The following is a 25,164-nucleotide window of genomic DNA, read 5'->3' on the forward strand; positions in this document are numbered from 1 at the left end:
GCGATTCCTCAGGGATCTAGAACTAGAAATTCCATTCGACCCAGCCATCCCATTACTGGGTATATACCCAAAGGACTATAAATCATGCTGCTATAAAGACACTTAAAACCTTCTTTTCAAAAGAGGATGAAAAGACAAGCCACAGGCTAAAAAATATATATTTGCAAATCATATATCTGGTAAAATACTTTTATCCAGAATATAAAATGAACTCTCAAAATTCAATAATAAGAAAAAAAATACACCAAAAGTGAACAAAACATTTGAACATGGATTTCACCAAATGGCAAATAAGCACATAAACAGATGCCCATCATCATTAGTCATTAGGGTAAAGCAAAGTAAATCACAATGAGATACCACTAAACATATCAATTGAGATGATTAAAATAAAAAAGACTAACCATAACAAGGATTGCAAATATATGAAGGAGCTAGAACTCTCATTTCCTGTAGTGAGAATATAAAATAATATACTCTTTGGGAGAACAGTTTGCAGTTTCTTAAAAAGTTATATGTATGCTAACTATACTCTCTAGCCATTTCACTTGTAGGTATTTCCCATGACAAAAGAAAGTATATGTCTATATAAACAGTTAAATAGTTACACACAAATGTTTTAGTGGTTTTATTAATATATCCCAAAACTGGAAACAACCTAAATGTCTATCAACAGGAAAATGGATAAATAAATTGTGACTATCTATACAATGGAACACTACTCAACAATAAAAAGGAATTAACTACTGCTACAACAATGTGGATGAATTTTAAGATAATCATGCTCAATGAAAGAAGTCAGATAAAAAAATAGCACCTACTGTATGATTCCATTTATATGAAACTCTAGAAAATGCAAACTAATCTATGACAGAAAGCAAATCAGTGGTTGCTTAGGAATGTGGAGGAGTGAGGAATGGAAATGACGAACTGCAGAGGGCCATGAGAAAACTTTTCAGCTAATGCACATGGTCACTGTCTTTATTATGGTGATGGTCTCATGGGTATATATATATATATATATATATATACACCAAAAACAACTCTCTCTCTCTCTCTCTCCACTCCCCCAACCCCCTCTCTCACAACAAGAAAGTATGCCATAGTATATCTGGAAGCCATCTTTCGACCAAGAGAAAAGCCAGCATGAGGAAACTGTTAACACAGGGACAGAAGAAAAGAAAATGTCTCTGAAGGGAAGAGAGCCAGAATTGTGATTGCATTAAACCTAAAGATTTTCAACGATGTGACCTAATGAAATTTCGTAATGGTTAAGTCATTTTGAGTCACAATTTTACACCTTTTCACCTTAGGTGAAAAGCATCCTAACCAAGATAAGTATATGCTCAGCATTATATTGGTAATTTATAATATGCCATTGGAATAAAACTCTCTTCCTGGTATTTAATTATATTACTTATTTCAAAGAAAATGCAGTAAAAAACTGATCTGTATATCTACTGTTATGTCTATCAGTAAAACAGATAAGTATATCTATGTATACCTACTATGCATAAGACTTACAGGGGCTACATAGAGAGGATATCCGCTGTTTATACTCTTTATCTTCCCTTCTTCCTTTTTTTGATAACAGTGCCCCAATTTACCCTTAGCTAACCATAATCTAGCACTCCTAATTCATGTCTTCCAGATGAGATAGACCCTCCTTGTCACTAAAAGTAGACATATGACTCACAGCGTTGCAAGAAGATAGTAATGGAACCCAGGTCCCCAAATTTACCCTCCCAATCTCTTCTCAATTACTTTCCCCAACAAGAAAAAATGCTACTGCAGGTAAGCAGGGACATCTAAAGCAGGGTCACTTGAGGTCACAGGCTCTAGGGTCTCTGAAAGGAAAGAGATACTCTTGCTCTTCTCTGTTTTAGGTAGTCTGGAGGGCCTTGTTATAGAAAGGCCTAAAACAAAGGTCTCAATTTTATGGCTTCCAGTGAAAGTTAGCCTGAGGAAACCTATGAATGCCTTCAGGAAAGCATTACATGGGCTTATTTGTGTGTGTTCTTGGGAAGGTCAGACTAATCTGGGTAGTGACAGGTCATATGGAGGAGTGCTGCACTCATGGAGGAGTTGCCTGTAGCCCCTGACGTTAGGCAAGCATTCTCCCTTGCACCCAGGGAGCTCTGGGAGAAGAAAGACTTTTTTTTAAGCTTCAGCTGGGTGTGGACAGATTGCCAGTTGGTTTACTGCCAGCCCACAAACGCAGAAACCTTTCCCCTGGCAGGTTTGCCACTGCATAAAAGACCCTAACTACTTGGCCTGTAATTATAGGTCAGTGTATACAGAGCCTGAGGTCTGAACAGGAAATGGAAAATAATAACTTGCCCTAGTAGTACTAGCAAGCCAGAGAGGAAAACTAAGATAAACACTTCAAACAGGTGTTTCGTTGAAATAGAACTGTTAGAAGAGCCAGGTGAAAACTTTTCTAAAAAGTAACAAATTCACTCAAGAAGATATAATTAAAGATTAGGAGTTAAATATATGATAGATGCTAGAATGAAAAAATATACATATTTTAAAAATAGGCAATGACTCCATGTGTTTCTGACAGTATGCCCTTCCTGGTTGAAATAACTAAAATGAAATAACTAATGGAAATAACTGAAATGCTATATAACATATTTTTAAAAACTAATACTGCTTAGCTGGCATGAAATTCAGGAATCTAAATATTTCCAAAACTGAAAAACTGGAGGGAATAGCTGAGAAATTGCCTTAGTCTGTTTTGTGTTGCTATCACAGAAAACCACAGACTGGGTAATTTATAATGAAAAGAAATTTGTATCTCACAGTTCTGGAGGCTGGGAAGTCCAATATCAAGGTGCTAGCATCTTGTGAAAGCCTTCTTGCTGCATCATCCCATAGTGAAAGGCAGAAGGGCAAAAGAGCAGACACTCAAGAGAGAAAGTAACCTACTCCTACAATAATGGCATTCATCCATTTATGGGGGTAGAGACCTCATGACCCAATCACCTCTCAAAGGTCTCACCTCTCAACACTGTTGAATGGGGAATTAAGTCCCAACACAGGAACTTTGGGGGACATGTTCAAACGATAGCACTGCCTATCTAGTCCTTGTCACTGGACAGAAAAAGAAGAAATTCTCACCTGTGAATTCATAACCACTTACACTATATGTGATGATCAAAAGCATACAAGTAAAAAATTCTATTTAAGGTTTTTCCAAGTTAATAGTATACCAGATAACAGGCAAAAAGAAGCACAAATATTCCTTATTCAATTTTAACCTAAGCTTCAAATAATTTCCAGAGATTGTTTCAAGAAATGTAAGCAATTTATTATTTATAATTCAGTTGACATATTAAACAGCATATGAAATATAGCTGAAAAGAGAATTGATAAACTACAAGGCAAATCTAAAGAAATTATCCAGAATTAAATCCAAAGAGATAAGAGATATTAAAAGACACAGAGATTAGATTGAGAAGATCTAACATATGCCTAATTTAAATTCCAGAAAACAAGTCTAGGGAAAATGAAAGACAGGAAATGTTACAAAAGATAATGGACTAGGAATGTAACTGTTGAAACATCAAATCTTGAGACCCAGGGAGCCATATAACATGCTTCCAAAATCCAAGCTTATTATATTAATATATGAAAACATTAATATTAATATTATATATTAATGTTATTAATACAGTCATTATATTATTAAACATATAATTTATACATAAATCAATATATTATATATACATGTATATGATATATAATATACAATAGTATAATATATAATAAATTATATATTGACTTCTATATAATATAGAATTATATAACTTATAAATTATATGTATTGCTTTATATATAAATCAATAATTATATATTGATGTGTACAATTATTATTACTTTATATTATTATTAATAATTATATAATAATTGGTATTATATAAATATTAATTTTATATTACAATAGTTATAAAGTAAATATCATATAATGTTATTAATATAATAAATATAGTATATTAATATTAATAACTTGTATTTATTAACATAATATATTAATAAATGACATGATTTCACATTTCTTTCAGATTTCTGTAAAAGCTTATCAGGAGTTATATATATGCAAAACCATATTTATCTTATTAAAGAGGCATGTGTAAGTGTCAGACCATCACTTATGAATAGATTTGACAGCCAGATATAGAACCTTTCAGAAGACAGAAGCAAACCTCCTCCATAAAAACAAGTAATTGGCAGCTGTCTCAATGGGATGTCCAATAACTAGCCTTATTTCACTCAGAACAATTTTGTTGACTTCATATAGCATGACCAATCACCCTGGTTTAATAGAGACTGAGGGTTTCCTGGGCAAGGGACACTCTGTGCTAAAAGCAAGATAGTCCTGGATCTACCGGGATGAGTTAAGTCTCTATTTCCATGCCTTCATAGAAATCATTAAAAGATATCTCTCTGTTATGGGCTGAATAATGTCACCCACCCTGAAATTCCAGTGTTGAAGTCCTAACCCCCAGTACCTCAGAATGTAACTGGATTTTGAGATAGGGTTTTTATAGAGGTATATAAGTTAAAATGAGGACAGTGGGATGGGCCCTAATCTAATATGACTGATGTCCTTATAAGACGAAATGATTTGGACGTGGACACAGAGGGACAACCACATGAGGACAGGGAGAAGATGGTCATCTGCAAGCTAAGGAGAGAAGCCTCCAAGTAAACCAATGCTGCCGACACATTCCTCTTGAACTTCCAGTCTTTAGAACGATAAAAAATATTTCTGTTGTTTAAGCCACCCAGTCTGAGATATTTTGTTTTGGCAGCCCTAACAAACACATTCTCTAAGGGTTTATTCTCATTTTTGGTTTAGTGCATTTCAGCTGATGATTAGAGCCTAATCCTCCCCTTCTTCTTGGGGCCTCTCTTCTCTGTACTCTTCCTCCTCATATCTCACACAGGCAGATTTGTTCCTGCCTCCTCACCTAGATTACGAGCTCCACACAATCTCCTTTCTTCTGGCTCTGGCTCCCTAATTAATCTTTCTGTTATTAACACTATTAACTCGTTAAACTATCTCTCCACCTTTCCAAACTTCCATTAACTCTGGCACTCCGTAAATGTTAGTCAAACAAATGAAGAATCACACTAACTCCTCTTTCCTTCCCTCTCACTCCAAACTCTTGGTGAGATTCTTTTGCATTTATGCCCTCATTTCCCCATTTCCCACTCACTTGTCAGTCTCCTGGTCTTGGTTTTCCTCATTATATTGAAACAGATCTGAAAAAGTCATGTAAGACCACAGCCACTGCCTATCAGTGCTATCTGAGAATTAATAAAGTTCCCTTTTCCTCCGAGAGAGCGAGCAGAGTGAACAGAAGACAGACTGGTTTCTGCCCCTGGCTGCACAGCCATGCCCTGAGGCCGGGCTTAGGATTTTATAATTCGCAAAGTCAACTGTCTCTTCCCCTCTCCATCCTTTAGGAACTGTGCAGTATCTGACACTGTTGAGAGCTCTCATACCTTTTAAACTCTCTCTTCTCTGGCTTTCTGAGCTTTCCTCCCACTTTTGATGGCACTGCAGGAGTTTTAAAGCATCTCTCACTCATACCAACCCCAGAAATAAAGTCATTCAACAAATTCCTGTACTTAGCCCCTTGTCTCCTAACTCTTTGACCACTAATGTTTTAGAAACACTCTCCGGACAACTATTGCATCTTTGCAGTTGTTTCCATTTCCAACGCCATGTCTCTCTGAGCATCAGCCTTGTGTTTTCAATTGCATATTTATTAGTCATTTCCATATGGACATCTCACTGAATCTGTCATACTAAACATGTCTAAAATATGTATGTTTACATGTTACATGTATGTTTGGTATGTGGGAATGCATTACATTCCCACAGATTTTTTCCCAGTTACGGTGTTACTATTCTAATCACTCAGACTAGAACACTTGGAGCTATCTATGAGTCTTCCTCTCAAACTACATATATAATCTATAAACAGGTCCTGTTGACTTCATCTTCTAAAAATCTCTTACATGCTCCTTTTTATATCATCGGATAATAGTTTAGTGTGGTGGTTAATATCATGCACACTGGAGCCAAATCTGTTAGGTTCAAATCCTGACTCTCCTACTATTTACTAATTATGAAACCTTATGAAAATTATTCAACTTTTCATCTGTAAAGATGGGGATTATAATGGTGATCCACTTTATATGGCTGACAACCAAATAAGTGAATATATGTATAGCAGGTATTAACCATATGCTTAGCTGACCTACTTCAACCTCCTAACCAACCAGAAGAACTGTATTTCCCTGCTCTCTTGCATCTAAGTGGGGCCATGGAATGTGGGCAGAAGTGTTGTGTCACCTTTACTCAAAGGCAATTAAAAAGAAGACATACTTTTCCTACATTCTCATTGCCAATGAACACACTACACAGATCTCAACCTCAGAATTCTCTGCACACTGGTATTTCCAAAATAGCTTCATGAGAAGGGAAATTTGTGTAGTTTCAATGATTTAGTGATGCTATGGTTTGGGTATTTGTCTCCTCTAAACCTCATGTTGAAATGCGACCCCAGTTTTGGAGGTAGGGCCTAATGGGAGATGTTTGGGTCATGGAGGTGGATCCCTCACAAATAGATTGATGCTATTCCCTGCAAGGAGGAGAGGATGAGTGAGTTCTCACTGTATTAGTTCCTATGAGAGCTGGTTGCTAAAAAGTTTGGCATCTCTCCCCTCTCTCTCGCCGTACGATCTCTGCACACACTGCCCGCCTTTGTCTTCCATTGAGTGGAAGCAGCCTGAGGCCCTCACCAGATGCATAAGCTGGTGCCATGCTTCTTGTACAGTCTGAAGACTGTGAGCCTAATAAACCTCTTTTCATTATAAACTACCCAGTCTTGTGTATTCTGCCATAGCAACACAAATGAACTAAGACAAGTGACAAACACAAAATAACTTGTCTTTTAGACAATATTGATGCCTGAAATTCCACATTGAGGCATTTTTTTTCTCTTCGTAGCCTGATAATGGCAAATACCTTCTGACACCTTAGGATGGATGAATTTGTAAGAAATATTCCTGGAAGCAGGTTTGTACAGAGTGTAGAGAAAATGTTGGGTAACAAAGCAGGAATGGAGGAGGGTTAATCAGCAAGCCAAAAAGAGTAAACTGAAGGCTTTTATAGTTTTGCCTGCTGTGCTGCATGGAATTACATCCCCCCAAAACATATGTTCAAGTCCTAACCACAGGTACCTGTGAACATGAGTTTATTTGGAATTAGGATCTTTGCAAATGTTATCAAGTTAAGATGAGGTAATACTGGATTGGGGTGGGCTCTAAATCCGATGACTGGTGTCTTCATAAAAGAAAGGTGAGGGAGAGTTGAATATAGCGACACAAAGGAAACACAGGGAAGGAGAACATGTGACAATGTAGGCACAGAATGGAGTGTTGCAGCCAAGCCAAGAATGGCAAGGATTGCTGGAGCTACCAGAAGCTAGGAGGAGGCAAAGGATTCTTCCCTAGAGCCTTCAGAGGGATCATGGCCTTAATGGCACCTTGAGTTCAGAATTTTAGGCTCCAGGACTGTGACAGAATAAATTCCCGTTGTAAGCCGTTCAGTCGGTGGTAATTTTTTACAGCAGCCCCAGGAAAATAATATGCCTGCTCAACACCCTACCCTGAATTTTAAGTTCATTTTATGGAATCATTTTGAGTTTGGAGTTTCATTTAATCCTTTTCAGTAATTAACAGTCTTCATTTTTTACCCCCAAATATGTCACACTGGCTCTACTCTTATAACAATTGTATTTATCTATCTTTTGGTAATGGGACTGCCACCCCTCGCAGAATGAAAAGTAGAGTGTGTATGCTCACACCTCCCTCCCTCCCTCCCTGTCTCTCTTTCTTTCTCAGAGTCTCGCTCTGTCTCGCCCAGGCTGGAGTGCAGTGGCGCAATCTTGGCTCACTGCAACCTCTACCTCCGGGGTTCAAGCGATTCTCCTGCCTCAGCCTCTGGAGTAGCTGGGATTACAGGCGCCCACCACCACGCCCGGCTAATTTTTTTGTATTTTTAGTAGAGACGGGGTTTCACCATATTGGTCAGGCTGGTCTCAAACTCCTGACCTCAGGGGATCCACCCGCCCTGGCCTCCCAAAGTGCTGGGATTACAGGCGTGAGCCACCGCACCTGGCTCACAGAATTTCTTAAAAAGTCATTGTGGTCTGCAAACAGGGACAACATGATTGTGTATCTAGAAAACCCTATTGTCTCAGCCCAAAATCTCCTTAAGCTGATAAGCAACTCCAGCAAAGTCTCAGGATACAAAATTAATGTACAAAAATCACAAGCATTCTTATACACCAATAACAGACAAACAGAGAGCCAAATCATGAGTGAACTCCCATTCACAATTGCTACAAAGAGAATAAAATACCTAGGAATCCAACTTACAAGGGACGTGAAGGACCTCTTCAAGGAGAACTACAAACCACTGCTCAAGGAAATAAAAGAGGATACAAACAAATGGAAGAACATTCCAGGCTCATGGGTAGGAAGAATCAATATCGTGAAAATGACCATACTGCCCAAGGTAATTTACAGATTCAATGCCATCCCCATCAAGCTACCAATGACTTTCTTCACAGAATTGGAAACAACTACTTTAAAGTTCATATGGAACCAAAAAAGAGCCCGCATCACCAAGTCAATCCTAAGCCAAAAGAACAAAGCTGGAGGCATCATGCTACCTGACTTCAAACTATACTACAAGGCTACAGTAACCAAAACAGCATGGTACTGTTACCAAAACAGTATAGATCAATGGAACAGAACAGAGCCATCAGAAATAACGCCACATATCTACAACTATCTGATCTTTGACAAACCTGACAAAAACAAGCAATGGGGAAAGGATTCCCTATTTAATAAATGGTGCTGGGAAAACTGGCTAGCCATATGGAGAAAGCTGAAACTGGATCCCTTCCTTACACCTTATACAAAAATCAATTCAAGATGGATTAAAGACTTACATGTTAGACCTAAAACCATAAAAACCCTAGAAGAAAACCTAGGCATTACCATTCAGGACATAGGCATGGGGAAGGACTTCATGTCTAAAACACCAAAAGCAATGGCCACAAAAGCCAAAATTGACAAATGGGATCTAATTAAACTAAAGAGCTTCTGCATAGCAAAAGAAACTACCATCAGAGTGAACAGGCAACCTACAAAATGGGAGAAAATTTTCACAACCTACTCATCTGACAAAGGGCTAATATCCAGAATCTACAATGAACTCCAACAAATTTACAAGAAAAAAACAAACAACCCCATCAAAAAGTGGGCGAAGGACATGAACAGACACTTCTCAAAAGAAGACATTTATGCAGCCAAAAAACACATGAAAAAATGCTCACCATCACTGGCCATCAGAGAAATGCAAATCAAAACCACAATAAGATACCATCTCACACCAGTTAGAATGGCAATCATTAAAAAGTCAGGAAACAACAGGTGCTGGAGAGGATGTGGAGAAATAGGAACACTTTGACACTGTTGGTGGGACTGTAAACTAGTTCAACCCTTGTGGAAGTCAGTATGGCGATGCCTCAGGGATCTAGAACTAGAAATTCCATTTGACCCAACCATCCTATTACTGGGTATATACCCAAAGGACTATAAATCATGCTGCTATAAAGACACATGCACACGTATGTTTATTGCAGCATTATTGACAATAGCAAAGACTTGGAACCAACCCAAATGTCCAACAACGATAGACTGGATTAAGAAAATGTGGCACATATACACCATGGAATACTATGCAGCCATAAAAAATGATGAGTTCATGTCCTTTGTAGGGACATGGGTGAAATTGGAAATCATCATTCTCAGTAAACTATCGCAAGAACAAAAAACCAAACACCGCATATTCTCACTCATAGGTGGGAATTGAACAATGAGAACACATGGACACAGGAAGGGGAACATCACACTCTGGGGACTGTTGTGGGGTGGGGGGAGGGGGGAGGGATAGCATTGGGAGATATACCTAATGCTAGATGATGAGTTAGTGGGTGCAGCACACCAGCATGGCACATGTATACATATGTAACTAACCTGCACATTGTGCACATGTACCATAAAACCTAAAGTATAATAATAATAATAAAAATAAATAAATAAATAAATAAAGGTCATTGTGTTCAGTCTTTATGGATCCTCTAAATTCCAGCTGCTCAGCCTCCCGGAACTAAATGAGAACACTTAAAGGTCGACTGTTGGGGCCTCCAAGGTCGCCTCGGAGGCTCACCTCATAGGCAATCAAATGGATCTCTGGGTTTTTGTGTGTGTGTGTGTGTGTGTGTGTGTATGGGTGTGTGTGTTTTTTTTCCAGAAAAACACTCCACCAAGAAGGTTTTTATAACCTACTGGAGGAGGAGGATGGAGAGTGGGCACGAAAGGACTAGGATGAACATGCCATAAGCAATCTAAATGCCACTGCAATATTGCCTGGTGAGGACCTGATTACTGATGTGTTAAAGCTAAGCTTTCAGTTGTCACTCGACCCAGTAGTGAAACAATGAGCTCTAAAATATATATTTCGGCTCAAGCTTTCTTATGTCGGGAGGTAATCCACCTGAAGGTATCCCCAGCCTGTACCTAATACAGTGCCCAGCACTAAAGCAGCTCAGATGCCAGTGAATGGTGGCCACTGGGAGGCCTGTCAGTGGGTGCCAGTAGCGGTCTCTTCAGAGAAAAAGAAAACTCCCCTCTGCCAGATCAGTATTTTATGAGCTGTGAACCAAAACCATTGCTACCACCATCACTATAATTCTATCCACAGTAATTATCATAAAGGCCTAACAATGCCTTGTAGATGAATATTCTGAGTAACTGTTCTATAACCAGGAGATTTAAGACCGCACCAAAAACCAGTAGAGGGTTATACTTTACTGGGCACAAGTCGTTTATGATAACCAAATTCTAGTTTAATCTGTGAAGAGATGTGAATGTAACTGAGACACGCTTAAATGGAATATACAGATGAGCTATATTTTTATATCTGGCATGTTTGGATCCATGCCGACCCTCCAGCTGCTCCGGCCTGCCCTTAGGGGCTATGGACCGCATGACTCTATCAGCGGCACCGCCGCCGCCTCCGCGCTGCCTGCGTTCCCCGACCATTGGGCCCGGCAGGCGCTTCCTGGGGGCGTCCCTACCGGCTCTAGCGCTTGGGATTCGGGAGCGCCCTGCTAGGAAGCCAGAGCCCCGCAGGGGCCGCGGCGTCCAGGCCGCCTAACGCGCGCCCTTCGCCCGGCGCCCCGAAGCGGCCCCGAGGGGCGGGAGCCAAGGCGAGCGGCGAGGCCGGGCCGGGGGCGCACAGCGCCCCTAGAAGTGCGGGCTTCCCCCACCCCCGGCAGCGACCCCACCTCCCGCCCCCGCTGCGTGCGCGCGTGTGTCCGTCTGTCTGTATGCTCTCTCGACGTCAGTGGGAATTTCCAGCCAGGAAGTGAGAGAGTGAGCGAGAGAGAAAGAGAGAGAAGTGCACCAGCGAGCCGGGGCAGGAAGAGGAGGTTTCGCCACCGGAGCGGCCCGGCGACGCGCTGACAGCTTCCCCTGCCCTTCCCGTCGGTCAGGCCGCCAGCCGCCGCCGCCCTCGGCCTGCACGCAGCCGCCGGCCCCGCTCCCGGAGCCCAGCGTCGCCGAGGCCGCAGCCGCCCGGCCAGTAAGGCGGCGCCGCCGCCCGGCCACCGCGCGCCCTGCGCTTCCCTCCGCCCGTGTTGCGGACATGGCGCGGCGCTGAGTGGCCTGGCCCGGCCCCGCCGCGCTCCCGCTCGCCCCGACCCGCACCCGGGCCCGCTCGGGCTCCGGCCAGCCGCTGCCTCTTCCTTCTCCAGCGCGCAGGCCCGCGCCGCTCAGGAGGGAGAGCCCACCCGCGCCAGGAGGCCGAACGCGGACTCGCCACCCGGGTAAGCCAAACTCGGGCGAGTGGGGGCCCGGCAGGGGACGCGTGGCCCGAGTCCTGCCGCCCAGCCCTCAGCACCCCCTCCAGCCCCACTCGGACTTCCTCATTCCTGCGCTAACCGCTGGGCTAGACCGTGGGAGGAGGTTGACAGTAGCTGAGAGGCACATGGGATTGGCGACAGCGGGGAAAGACACATCCGGACCTCGCAGGGGCTAGTCGGCCGAAGGGCCGCGGCCGCCCGGCGGTCATTTCTCTTCACCTCCCTCCGCGGGGCGGGAACGCGAACCGGAGGGGAACTCTTACAAACTTTTAAAATCCCCAACCCCAGCCCCACCTGGGGGATGGTGAGAAGGCTGGAGTGCGCTGCGGCGCGGAGGAGAGAGGGAAGGTGGTTGGTGCAGTGCAGAACCAGATTTCACCTAAGGGCGTTCCATGAAATAAAAGCAGAAGTGCTTGTCAGTCCTCTTGGCTGGGAAAGCCCTCCCCAGCTCCCCAGAATTGAATAGGAGAGTCTATTCATCCCTCTCGTACTTCTAAAAGAAGCCTGGCCCTCTCTCTGTCTCTCTCTCCCCCCCTCCCCCCCTCCGTGCACATATACACACACACACACACACACACACACACACACACGATATAGTCACCTGCTATAGGACTTGATTCTGATCCTCCGGGGCCTGGCATTTGAGAGAGAGAATAAATTACCTACTTGGATACTTACAGCACTTTTTAGACTTGATTATGTAAAACTCTTGGACAGTGCCACCATGCATTATGCATGACCGCTGAAACAAAAATAATGTAAAAACAAAGCCTATCCTAAATGGAAGTTTTTCTATGGTCCTTAAAAACAGACACCAGGGAATGTTTGCTCTGACTTGCTGGTTTATCCTGAAACTCAAATGGGACTTAATGATACAGGATTTAATCATTAAGATTTAAGATATTTTCATGGACTTTGTTAAGTAGAGGTTTTCAGCATTACAGTTTATGAAATAACCATATTTAACTCAAAGATTTTGTTATAAAGCTCATAATCTGAAAAAATGCTTATGGTATTACTAAAACATTTAATAGCGCTGGCATCAAAATATTCTACACACTGGTGATCTTTAGTAAATACTAAAGGTTAGGGTCAAGATGTTCAATAATTTTTTTCTAGCAGAATCCCACAACTGAATATTGTCAAGCAGTTTAAACTGCATTCGTGTTTGTTAAAACTTTAAAAGGGAAACTTAAAACTGAAGTATGTTGTTTTTCTGATTTTAATATTGTGCTTTCTAGAGATGAATCCTTTTACTGTTTGAGGCACTATAGGAATTACATATTTAAATGTATGTATTTAAATTTGAAGCAATGTACTTTTTTGAGTTTATAAACTTAGGAAGACGGGAAATAAAAAGATTTGTTTCCTGTAGAATTTTACATTCATGATTTAATTGAATTGCTAAAATGAAAAGAACATGTACGATTAATGGAGACTTGGAATCTGAGATTATTCATCCATATTGATACACCTGCAATTCCTAAATGCCCCCCCCGCCCTGCTTGTTTAGATAAAATGTCTTCCTGGGCTGCAGCCTACTGGACAAACTTGAACACAAAGGAGCACACGTTATATGTACGTTTAATACTGGAACCGAAAAGCTGCTTGCAGTGAAAAGCAAACCACTTCTAAACTCTTTGAGACTTTTTAAAGAAAGTAGTATAATCCTTTTAGGGGTTGGTGGTGATGTGGAAATCTATTATCTTTTTTCTGAAATTTCATTCTTATGTTCGGCATTGGCACTCACTTGTGCTGAGTAAATGCCCCTGTTTTTCAAACCCAGATAGTAAATACTGGGGGTATACATACAAAAATAGTCCTTCCCCTTTGTAAGCATTGCTTTGATCTTTGCACTTCCTTTTTACTCTACCTCTTAAACAAGATCTGTGTTGATTGAGTTGATTAAAGCACAATTAATCTGAAATAGGCAGAATTTTAGATTTAGTGATTATATTCCTTACATTTCTGTTGTTACTGTTCCTGGAAACAAATTGAAGTAGTTTGAGAAACTAATATTTATGCAGGTTGTTTTAACTACACTTTTAGACTTGCAGATAATTGATTAAGTAAGTTACTGCCTTGACTTTCAGGGATTGCTCATTGTGGTAGATACGAGGTCTAGATAGGGAATTGGCAGCTACATGAATGTTGGACTGTCATTCCATCAGCAAGACCTTATTTTTACCTAATTTATGAGAGGTATTTCTCTGTTCAGAAGAGGTGAAAGTTCTGGCTTCTGGGGGGAAGTGGTTACTTCATAACCTTCAATTGGTTTGAACTTGGGAGAAGTAAGAAAAGTAGTCGATATTTTCAAACATTAAAATAATTGTATCTGAGTTGCTGTATGGATTTTTGATGAAGTACTCAAAATGTCATCTTTTGCATCTTCGGGTCTTAGTAGATGTGCTATTCTGAGTATAGAATTGACTGCAGTAGGAAGTGTATCTGGAAATGCACAGTACTGTTGTATAACCAATAGAGTAAATTCTCAGATTATGCTTTTCTAGTCCACAGATTGATCAGAAATCACATTAACAGGAATGGATGTCTATGCAAAATTTCTCATTAATTTTTTTACTTTTAGTAGGAAGTTTATTTTATTCGGTTGGTCTGTTGGTTTTCTGTTTACAATGTGAATTGTCTACAGTAGTGGGATTGTTATATTAGAAGAGAAGGAGAAGAAAAAATGGAAGTTAGTGCTAGAGGATATGTTAAGATGTTCTGCTCCTACATCTACATTTGTGTCTAATCAGCATTAATTGATGACTATGTCTTGGTAACCAGTAGACCATACTGGAGCAATTTACTCTGCTTTTTGGGAATTAGTTCTCATTTGCACTCTTGCACCTCCCATAAATACTGAACTCACTTGTAGTGTTCTTAGAGGTCAGCAATAAACCATCAAGGGCATATGATATCTCTGAATTCTGTCACTACTTTGGTGACAGAGTTTGGAAGAACTGAAAGTACTCAGCCTCAGGGAGAAAGGTTTGAACGTTTTGGCATAGTCCTGCAAGTCAATTTGGCTCCTTGACTGTGAATTTTTTTAATCAAAAAAGATTAATATTTGAAACCACATAATTTGGACAGTTAATAGTTCTGGTAACATAACCAAGCCTTTTATCTTTGTAATATTTCATTAATTAGTATCCAGTGCCTCACTTTTAGAAGAAAAAAAGAGAAAAAAGTAGTAACATTCTTTTAATGATGATGAAATTGCTTCATACCTTTGGTCTCTGCTGTATTAGAGGTTGTTCCTGGGTGCAAATTAATATACTGTCTTTTACATTTCCGGAGGTTGTTGACCTGGCTTTGAAGATCAGCCAATAGTTTAGAAAATAAGTTGTGCAAATTGCATTGCTTCACCTCGAATAATTTAAAGCCTGACAGTTCTGTACAGAATAAGAGTCACATAAGATGTGATTTGTTAAAGATTATAGAAACCTCAGAAGATAGATTATGGATGAAAATATTTGTTTAATTTAGAGTACTAATAATAAAAATAGTGCATTTTACATTTTAAAAAGAAAACAATTTTTATTCTGTCATTTTCTATAGTAACTAACACAGAATTAATTATCAGTAATACAAATTTCATCTGCTTTAATTTATTGCCTGTTTTTGAAATTAGAATAATGATATATGTGGTTTAATTATCCATTACAAGTTGCCTTATTATTTTTCATTCATCTTTCACCATTAATCCAGAAACCTTAAAATAGCTTTTATTTTGACCCATGCCTTCAGTAGATATCAACAGACTTGAGTTCGTCTATGGATCCTATTAGTTTAAACTGTGAAAAGTGTTGACTGCTTAAGCTTTAGAAAATAATTTATTCTTTAAAATAGCCAAAATTATAAAAAATGAAATAAAAAGAAAGGAAAAGCTGTTTGAGAGAATCAAATTCTCTAGTTTAACTAAAAAGAAATAATATCTAATCAATACTGACGAAAGAAATATGTGATACTTAGCATTGTACTTGTTGGTACATAGTAAGCAATCATTAACTGTTAAATGAATGAAATGAAGTTGTTGCAAAATTATTTTGTTTTTTTTAAATGGACAGCCATCTTCTATAAGGAACAAAAATTACATTATTTAGCTTTGCCTTCTGGAAAGAAAGGAGCGCAAAATAGTCCTTGTGTCTTAGATATTATGAAAATCTTATCTAAAGACCACTTGAAGTTTACTAGAACAAATAATTTATTAAAAAGTACCTGGCGCCTTCCAAAAGGGGAACATTTCATTCTGAAAGAGGCATTTATGAACTAGAGAAAAAAATGCCTTTTAGTTTCAAAGTTTTAGAGGCACCAGAGCAAGATTATAAAGTAATTGGAATGATAAAAGGTGCTTGTAAAATTGAAAAATGTAATTTTTTGGTGAAGTTAGAATTTCTGTATACTCCATTGAAACTGTAATATCAAATATTAATACCTCCAAAAAAGAAACAATGCTACAAGCACTGCTTGGTAATCTAAGAATTGTTAATGCTTATCTAAATTAATCAACCAAAAAGTTAAAACAAAATATGTTATTTTGTTATGTTACCTCTAGAATTAAACACCTGTCACCCATAAATCTGTGACTGTTAAAAGTTACTAGATGGCAAACCTCAGGAACAAGCAGGCAGTTAGCAGGGTTTACTGTACTTTCCACTTTCATACTTTAATGATTTTTCCAACGCTATAGAAGCTGAGGCCTCATCCTAGCAGAGTTTGTTCATTATTTTTCAGTTGTAGCATTTTTTAAAAGTTGGCCTTGAATTTCTGAATTGAACCATTTATTTTTTGTGGACACAGTTTTTTAAATGAAATATACCATTTAGACTAGAAAACAGCAAAATGCCAATACTCCCTGTCCTAGTGTCATTGTGCCCCCAGGAACCCTAATGCAGTCCTGTGGGAAAACAACCATTTTATTGAGTGCTGCTCACTTCAGTTCATTCTGCTTTGCTGCCACTTAGTTCTGGTTCTGACCCTGATCTCCCCTCACATCACTCACAACAAACATTCAAGTTTGAAAATTAATTTAAAAGTTAGTTACATATATATGCAACTAATGTGTATATTAAATATACTGAAATGTATTAGTTACGTATATAGATACGGCAACAACAAAAAAGGTTATATATATACATATTTGTAACTAATATGTATATTAAATATAATGATATATAAATACATATTTGTAACTAATATATGTAATTATATTTAATACATATTAGTTACAAATATGTATATATAATATTTTTTGTTGTTGCCAGCAAACTGAGGAAGAAATTAAATGTTAACATCTATAACAATTGCCCTGTAAAGCCGTCATTGTTGAAAAGTACTCTGAAGATTAATAGCGGCAGTGTTTGTTAAAATAATACAATAATCCAAGCACTCTGCCTGTGACTTCCCCATGAGATGGCTTCCAGAAAAAGATAAATTTTTGTGTGTTCCCTTAGGAGTTCAGTCTGCAGCTTCTGGACATGAAGAGAAGCATAAACAAAACAAACAAGGCTCTAACTTTGTCATAATCCTTACTCTACTAGTAGAAATGTATGGACAATTCATGCATTTCATATTGGAAAATAAAGCTATTAGATTTTTCTGTGAGATGAACCTTTTTATTTTTTATTTTTTATTTTTTATTTTTTTTCAGTAGAGACAGGATTTTGCTCTGTTGGCCAGGCTGGTCTCAAACTCCTGACCTCAAGTGATCCACCCGCCTCGGCCTCCCAAAGTGCCAGGATTACAGGCGTGAGCCACCTAGCTTGGCCAAGGTGAACCTTTTTGATAAATGAGGCTCACTAATATTTCTAGGATTTACTTTTCACTAACTTGAACTAAAGAAAGTATAAGACCTGCATAAAGTTGAGCATACCTCTATAATGTCCCATTTTAAAAAGCAATTTGTTTTTAATGAATTTTATTTGTTAAAAGCAGTTATTTCAAAAAATTATTTTTATTATTTATCATATCATTTGGACTGAAAATACTATACCATATTACAATGTTAGGGCACACCTATCCCTCTTTATCCCAGACGTCAATTCTACCATATAACAAGTATGTAAAAAAGAAAACATAAAAGTGATGACAGACTCCCTAATCAACCTGTTTATTGGTTCTAAGCCCAAGCCTGCAGTTCATTTAAATAGTGAAAATAAATTACTTAATTGTCTTAGAAAATATGTTTTCCATGACAAGAATTTTAGGAATGAGAAAATAACTATTTTTGGATGTTTTAACACAAATTCCCAACTCATGTTTTATTGATATTTGAAGAACCTCTTTGTCTGCCAGTTCTTAAGTATAGGCTTATTTTGTAGGGTTTAAACATGTATTGGTGTTTGACTGTTAAGACTTGATTTATAACCTTCAGTGTCTTTTTCTTTTAAATGGGGTATGGACTTGGTAATGAGGCCAGAGGAGAATACCTTACAATTTATAGCATCTACATATAATACAAGAACCTTCATGATTTATAAAATTAAAATGATGATGATGTGGAATGATGGACGAAGCATGTATGGGTGGCTGTTTATGTAGAGGAAATTAGAAGTTGAAAGCAATGTTAAGAAGTTAAGAATTAAAATTAAATTAAACTTAATTTTTTGCTCAGTTGGATAGTCAGGAAAGTACTTAAATCAGCAATTGATTTACATAAAATCAAAACTGAAAACTGAATATAGAATCTAGCAAATAGGAAAAAAATGTTTAGTGTGTTCATACTGCTAATTTCAAACCAATCAAAAAACCTGGGGAACTACTTTTAAGAGGAGATGGCTTAAAATGAACCAAAAATATAGCCATTTCTCTACCCTATTCATTTAATGCATTCATTTATTATACTGCTAATACATGATAAGGTGAATAGGTCGAGTATCGTTTGTATATGTGTATGTGATTTTAAACCTGAGTCTTGAAAGATTGGTCAAAGCAAAGGATAATGAAAGCATAAAGATTTAGGGGGAAGAGTCCTCTATAAAATTAAGACTTAAACTTTGTTATCGACTTGAATGTGAAGATAGAATAATCTAGAAAGTGAATGAGAATTATAAATAAAAGGACAAATCATATATCTCATGGTTGAGAAATATAATGAGATAAATTGTATATCTCATCTCATGGAGGGTCATAACGAAAGAAGTAAGAGAGGTTGCCCTTGGATAGAACCTTTTGGCAGACATTTCATAATGGATTATCATATTTTTGCTAAACTGATAAGAATGGACATTTTCACCACATTATGAAAAAACATTTTAGAAGTCAGTTGCCATCAAGCAAATATAAGTACCTGGGAAATTAAAATCAAAAGCACAGCAGTCCAACAATAGTCAAATGCATTTACTCGCTCTCATACCATATCATAGCGTTAATTTGAGATAATGTCTTTATGGTGTCTCTTTATATATTTACTCGATTTCCCATTAAAGACATTTAACCAAATTTAACAAGCAATCCTTAGAAACTTTAAAAATATTTCCTGTTTTAAACCATCACATAATCATTTACCCTGCAGTTACAATTCTTTTTTTATGATGGGTGGGGAAGTATCCCATTTCTCTTAGAAAGTCTTCTGTAATAGCCAAATAGGAGTCAATCCAAGTTGCTTAGAGAGGTAGTTCAATCCTGTGTTGAAATAGATGACTTTTGGAGTAATTGTGCTATATTTACTAAATATCTGTTGAACTGTAGGAGTCCAGTCATTCAAGGCAAGCCACAGAAATGATTTTATTGCTGAGGCACTTAAGTATCTTCACATCTATATGCCAATATTAAATTTCTCATCATCCTTGAACCCCACCCCTTTGCACAGATTGGTATCCCCAGCACATTAGGGAATGTGGTTGTTAGCCTGTTAGGGTCCATTCATTAGATTTCCCATGCCAGAAATCTAGAAGCCCTTCTTACACATTCAGCTTTCTTCTTCAGTCAGTCACCAAGTTCTATCAAGTCAGCCTCATCTCCAGAATCCATCCCTTCCTCGTTGAATTTCTGGATTTTATTTTTGCATTGTCTCCTGCTTCTAACCCATCGTTCATTTCGCATAATGGTCAGCTTTCTAAAGTGTAAATCCGATCATGTCTCTGCAGTGAATCCCAGTTGTCTTCACAAGCTGATTCTTGCACACCTCACCCCCTTACTGCCTCCCCTGTTCCCCAATCATCCCCTACTCTCAAATCCTCCACACCGACTTTCAGTTTCCTATCCACAGTTTCTGACTTTGAATGCCTTTGCTTATGCCCTCCCTGTATGAGAAGTGCCTTTTCTTTCCTAGCCATCCTGCTAACTACTAAACCCTTAGGCCTGGTTTGAGCATCACCATTTCTGTCGTTGCCTTTCTGTTTTCTCCCTCCCCTTTCCATAAAGAGTTATGTACCCCCATTCTGTGTTCTCCTGAATTCCTATGGGTCCTAGAAAAGAAACATCTTGAGGGCAAGGAGTTCATCTTATTTAGTTTTTATTTGCACAGCACCTGGTATGTTTGCTGAATAAGTAAATACTGAACAAGATATCAAGAGACAGTTCTGCCAATTAACTGTGTGGTTCTGAGCAAGTTAATTAACTTCTCTGAGTCTTATTTTTGTTCTGTAAAAAAAATGAGGTTTGACCAAATGAGCATCTCTCTCTAAAATTTATGTGTTTCTTTGATATAATTGTATTAATTGGAAGACTTCAGATTTTCTTGCCATATCGAGATAGGTCAACTTAAGAAAAATGCATGTGAGTAAGTACCAAGCCAATTCTTGATTATCAGTATGATAATATGAGGAACTGCCCATTTTGTTGATAATAAGTTATAATTTTTGGTCTCAGTGTGGGTTCTTTCTCAAATCCAGATGTTTCTGGTGTTGCATTTTTTCATTATTATTCAGTCTCTCGCATTCATATTTCTCCAAAGAAATTTATGGAAAACTTGAGACAAAAATTGAATGTAAAGTTTAATATTTAAATGCTAGATTGATTCAAGGTCTCACTAATTATAACTATATTTGGAGGGAGAAGAAGGGGAGGTGGTGGTAGTATGAGCTGAATCCTCCTCTGTTCCTTCCTAGAAGGAACACAACGTCCTACATCAAGAAAAAAGACAGAAGCATATCTTGGAGATATGAAAAGAACCACCAGGTAAACTAAAAAGAAAAAGAGTGTTAAAAAGTCAGCCTTTAAAAAGCAGGACTGGAGATGAGGACGGGTGGGGTAGGGGAAGCATTGCTTGTTTATAGAAGCTCTTCCATCTTCGCATAGTGTGATTTTTATTTTTTTATTATTTTTTCCTTCCTTTTTTTGACCTCCAGCTTTAGTATAGTACAGTTGACAGAAATTATATATGTTTCTGGTATACAAGATGATGTTTTGATATACATATGCATTGTGAAATGATTAAATCAAGCTGATTAACATAAGTAGGGTTTTATTTATTTAACAGTGATTGATTTGAATATATGTTGAGTCCTTTCTATGTGCCAGACACAGTTCTAAGGACAAGGCACACAGTGCCAAACAAGACAGAAATCCAGAAATTCATGGAGCTTAAATCATGTAGTCTTTTCAGTTTTTAAAATTTTCTTGCTGGGCGTAGTGGCTCACATCTGTAATCCCAGTACTTCAGGAGGCCGAGAAGGGAGGATTGCTTAAACCCGGGAGTTTGAGACCAGCATGGACAAAATAGCGAGACCCCAGTGTCTAAAAAAAAATTTAAAAATTAGCTGGGCATGGTGGCACATGCCTGTGGTCCCAGCTCTTCAGGAGGCCGAGGTAGGAGGTTCACTTGAGCCTGGGAGGTTGAGGCTTCAGTGAGTGGCGATTGTGCCACTGAAGTCCAGTCTAGGCAACAAAGCAAGACTCTGTCTCAAAAAAGGAAAAAAAAATAGAAAAAGAAACTTTCTTTTTTTACATTAGCCTTTTTTAAGTTGAAGAATCCCATAGCTAAAAAAGTACACAAATATTAATGCTGCAACTTTAGTGATTTATCTCAAGGTGAACACATTTAACCTAGTTGGTGGTCAAGAAATAGAACACTGGCAGCACTGCAAAAGCATCCTATCTGCCCTTTCTTAGTTAGGACCCCTTCCCTCCACTGTCATTTAAAAGATTTCACGAACAACTTTTGGATTATATGTATGTCAATTCTGTGACTCACGTATATCCACATAGACAATGGAGCGTTGACTGAATGAATTCATTTTTCCAAGGTGCTAATAATGAGCTTCACACCAGTGGGAACTCTGCTGTGTCAGTTGGGCTCTAGGGTCAGTTCATTTCAGATATTCCTCACTAAACAAAATACTGTTTTTCCTAAGTTGTTAGTAAAAAATATAAAACAGATTACATTCTCATTTACTTATTACTTATGAATGTAAAAGTAAATATTTTGCTTAATACCAAATAGCCAGGGTCACTGACAAAGAGACATGGGAGAAAGAAGTATTCACATCTGATGTTATCAGACATAGAAGAGAGAGGTATAGTTCACCTGTTTCTCCCCACTCAGTTTATACATTGACATCTGTATGTGTGTTGTTCTGTTTGTTTGTTTTGAGATGTGGTGTCGCTCTGTCACACAGGCTGGAATGCAGTGGTGCAATCATGGCTCACTGCAGCCTCGACCTCCTGGTCCCAAGCTATCCTCCCACCTCAGCCACCCAAGTAGGTGGGACTACAGGCATGCACCACCATGCCTGGCAAAATTTTAATTTTATTTTACTTTTTAAAATTTTTGTAGAGATGGGGTCTCCCTATGTTGCCAAGGCTTGTCCCCAAACACTTGGACCTCCCAAAGTGCTGGGATTATAGGTGTGAGCCACCATACCCAGCCATGTATATGTTAAAGCGTTTATCTGTATGAGTGGTCAGTGTAGAAAGGGCTTCATGGAGCCCGATTTTGATGGCTTTCAAATTATTATATTTGTGTATGTGTAATCAGAAGGCCTTCGCTGTGATTATTTCTTCAAATGAACACTTTGTCCCTCCAGGGTGATTGTACCCATGTTCATAGGACCAAACATTGCTGGTTCACATAATGACTCTTTTTCTTTTAAAACATAAAGGACATATTTTTATGGATTTTTGAGGATTAATAGAATAAAAATCTAAAATAAGTCATATTCAGATTCAAGAGAACTGGATCAGTTTCTCTGTATTTGAACAAAAGAATACTAATCTGTAATTCATAATGCATGAGATCTACTTCTTCCTCAGTCTGAAAATATAATTATTCCAAAATGGTACTCAAGGCAGAGGCTACATATCAAAATTAAAATTCTGTGATACTATGTTTTTACGGAAGAAGAAATCTGTAGCATTAGAAATGTAGACGCAAAAGCTCAGAACAAAGTCCAGTATGTCAAGTGCCTTTATGATGCCATCTGAATGAAAGACCTCACACCATGAACAGAGGTATTGAAGCAGTTTTTATGTGGACATGGTAGGCAGCAATATCTCGGGAGTGACTTTAATTATAACATTTAAGGTTTTATCTAACTTATTATAATCCTTAGAGAACTTCTCTAGCTCTACAAGTTATTCTTGGCAGAGTTTGTCCTAACATAGTATTAATAAAAATAAATTTTACTTGAGTATGATATAAGTTACTCTTAATTACAATATATTTTTAAAATGCCCAAAACATCTTTCGATCTTATGAATTCCAGTCAGCTATGATTAAGAAGACAACCATAGGCAAAAATTTGTTTCTTATGGAACACGTTGGAATGCATTCTAATCACTTCTCTAAGAAAATCCCCGTCCCCCATGATTATAGTGAATATGATACAGCAAGAATTTAGATGCTTCTTTCAGGGGGGTGAGGTTATATAGTCTATAGTCTATTGATTCTAAGAGGCACTTTTTTCTCCCCCAATTTAACAGTTTTGTTTAATTATATACATTTCAGGATTTTTTGGGGATATCTTTCTATCACTGGTTTCTGATTTAATTCCACTGTATTTAGATAACATATTCCGCATGCTTTCAATTCTTTGAAATTTATTGAGACTTATTTTATGGCTCTGGATGTGGTCTATCTTCGTGAATATTCCATGTGTATTTAAAAATAATGTGGACTCTGGGCCAGGCGCGGTGGCTCACGGCTGTAATCCTAGCACTTTGGGAGGCCGAGGCAGGTGAATCATGAGGTCAGGAGATCGAGACCATCCTGGCTCACACGGTGAAACCCCATCTCTACTAAAAAAATACAAAAAATTAGCCAGGCGTTGTGGTGGGCACCTGTAGTCCCAGCTACTCAGGAGGCTGAGGCAGGAGAATAGCGTGAACCCAGGAGGCAGAACTTGCAGTGAGCCGAGATGGCACCACTGCACTCCAGGCTGGGGGACAGAGCGAGACTCCATCTCAAAAAAAAAGAAAATAATAATAATAATAATGTGGACTCTAAAATCATTCAGTGGGGTGTTGTAGACATACACTAGGTTCTTTTGATTGACAGTTTTGTTCCTAAGCCTTCTATATCTTTCCTACTATGGTGTGAATGTGTCCCCACCAAATTCAAGTGTTGAAACAGGATGACCAATGTGATGGTAGGAAAAGGTAGATCCTATTAGAAGTGATGGGATTAGGTGCCCTTTTAAAAGGGCTTGCTGGAGGAAATTTGTCTCCTCTTGCCTTTCCGCCCTCTGCCAGTTGCGGACACAGCATTCCTCTCCTCTAGAGGATGCATCCCTCACCAGATACCAAATGCTGGTGCCTTGATCTTGGGCTTCCCATCGCCAGAACTGTGAGAAATAAACCCGGGCTGTTTATGAATTACTCAGTCTCAGCTATTCTGTTATAGCAGCATTGACAGACTAAGACATTTCCTGACATTCTGTTGATTTGCTTTTATCAATTACTGAGAGAGGAATGTTAAAAATCTTAACTGTAATTATGGATTTGTCATTTTTTCCATTAGTTCTGCCACTTTTTTGCTTCATGTATTTTGAAGCTTTGTTAATAGGTGCATACACAATAAGATCATTGTTTTTCTTTGATGAGTTGGCCTTTTGATTCTTATATGCAACGTTCCTTTTTGTCCCTGGTAATATTTATTCTCTTGAAGTCTACTTTATCTGATATTTTAGAATATAGCCTGCCTTTCTTATATTTAGCATTTGCATGATATAACTAGCACAGTGTGCCATCTTCATACATTTAAACT

At 38.5% G+C, this 25,164-nt stretch overlaps 2 protein-coding genes across 5 annotated transcripts in view; one reads left to right on the forward strand and one right to left on the reverse strand.

Moving 5' to 3' along the window:
* The window catches only part of SLC39A8 (solute carrier family 39 member 8), a 239,858-nt gene extending 227,192 nt beyond the window's left edge, over positions 1–12,666 (reverse strand). Inside the window, 1 exon segment of the mRNA NM_001131612.1 lies at positions 12,619–12,666. The gene's annotated coding sequence lies outside the window, so the exon portion shown is untranslated.
* The window catches only part of NFKB1 (nuclear factor kappa B subunit 1), a 115,938-nt gene continuing 102,053 nt past the window's right edge, over positions 11,280–25,164 (forward strand). For 2 of the 4 annotated variants that reach the window (XM_024245821.3, XM_024245822.3), the window contains exon 1: positions 11,366–11,981. Coding sequence is in view for 2 of the 4 variants with exons in the window: in XM_054553513.2 (XP_054409488.1) it covers positions 21,124–21,140 (17 nt within the window). In the remaining 2 variants the exon portion in view is untranslated. Of the gene's footprint in view, positions 11,982–21,070; positions 21,141–25,164 lie in introns of all 4 variants that reach the window. The other 2 variants (XM_054553513.2, XM_054553514.2) reach the window with 2 other exon arrangements.

This window comes from Pongo abelii, chromosome 3 (assembly GCF_028885655.2).
Source record: "Pongo abelii isolate AG06213 chromosome 3, NHGRI_mPonAbe1-v2.0_pri, whole genome shotgun sequence".
In the NCBI taxonomy this organism is placed as follows: Eukaryota; Metazoa; Chordata; class Mammalia; order Primates; family Hominidae; genus Pongo; species Pongo abelii.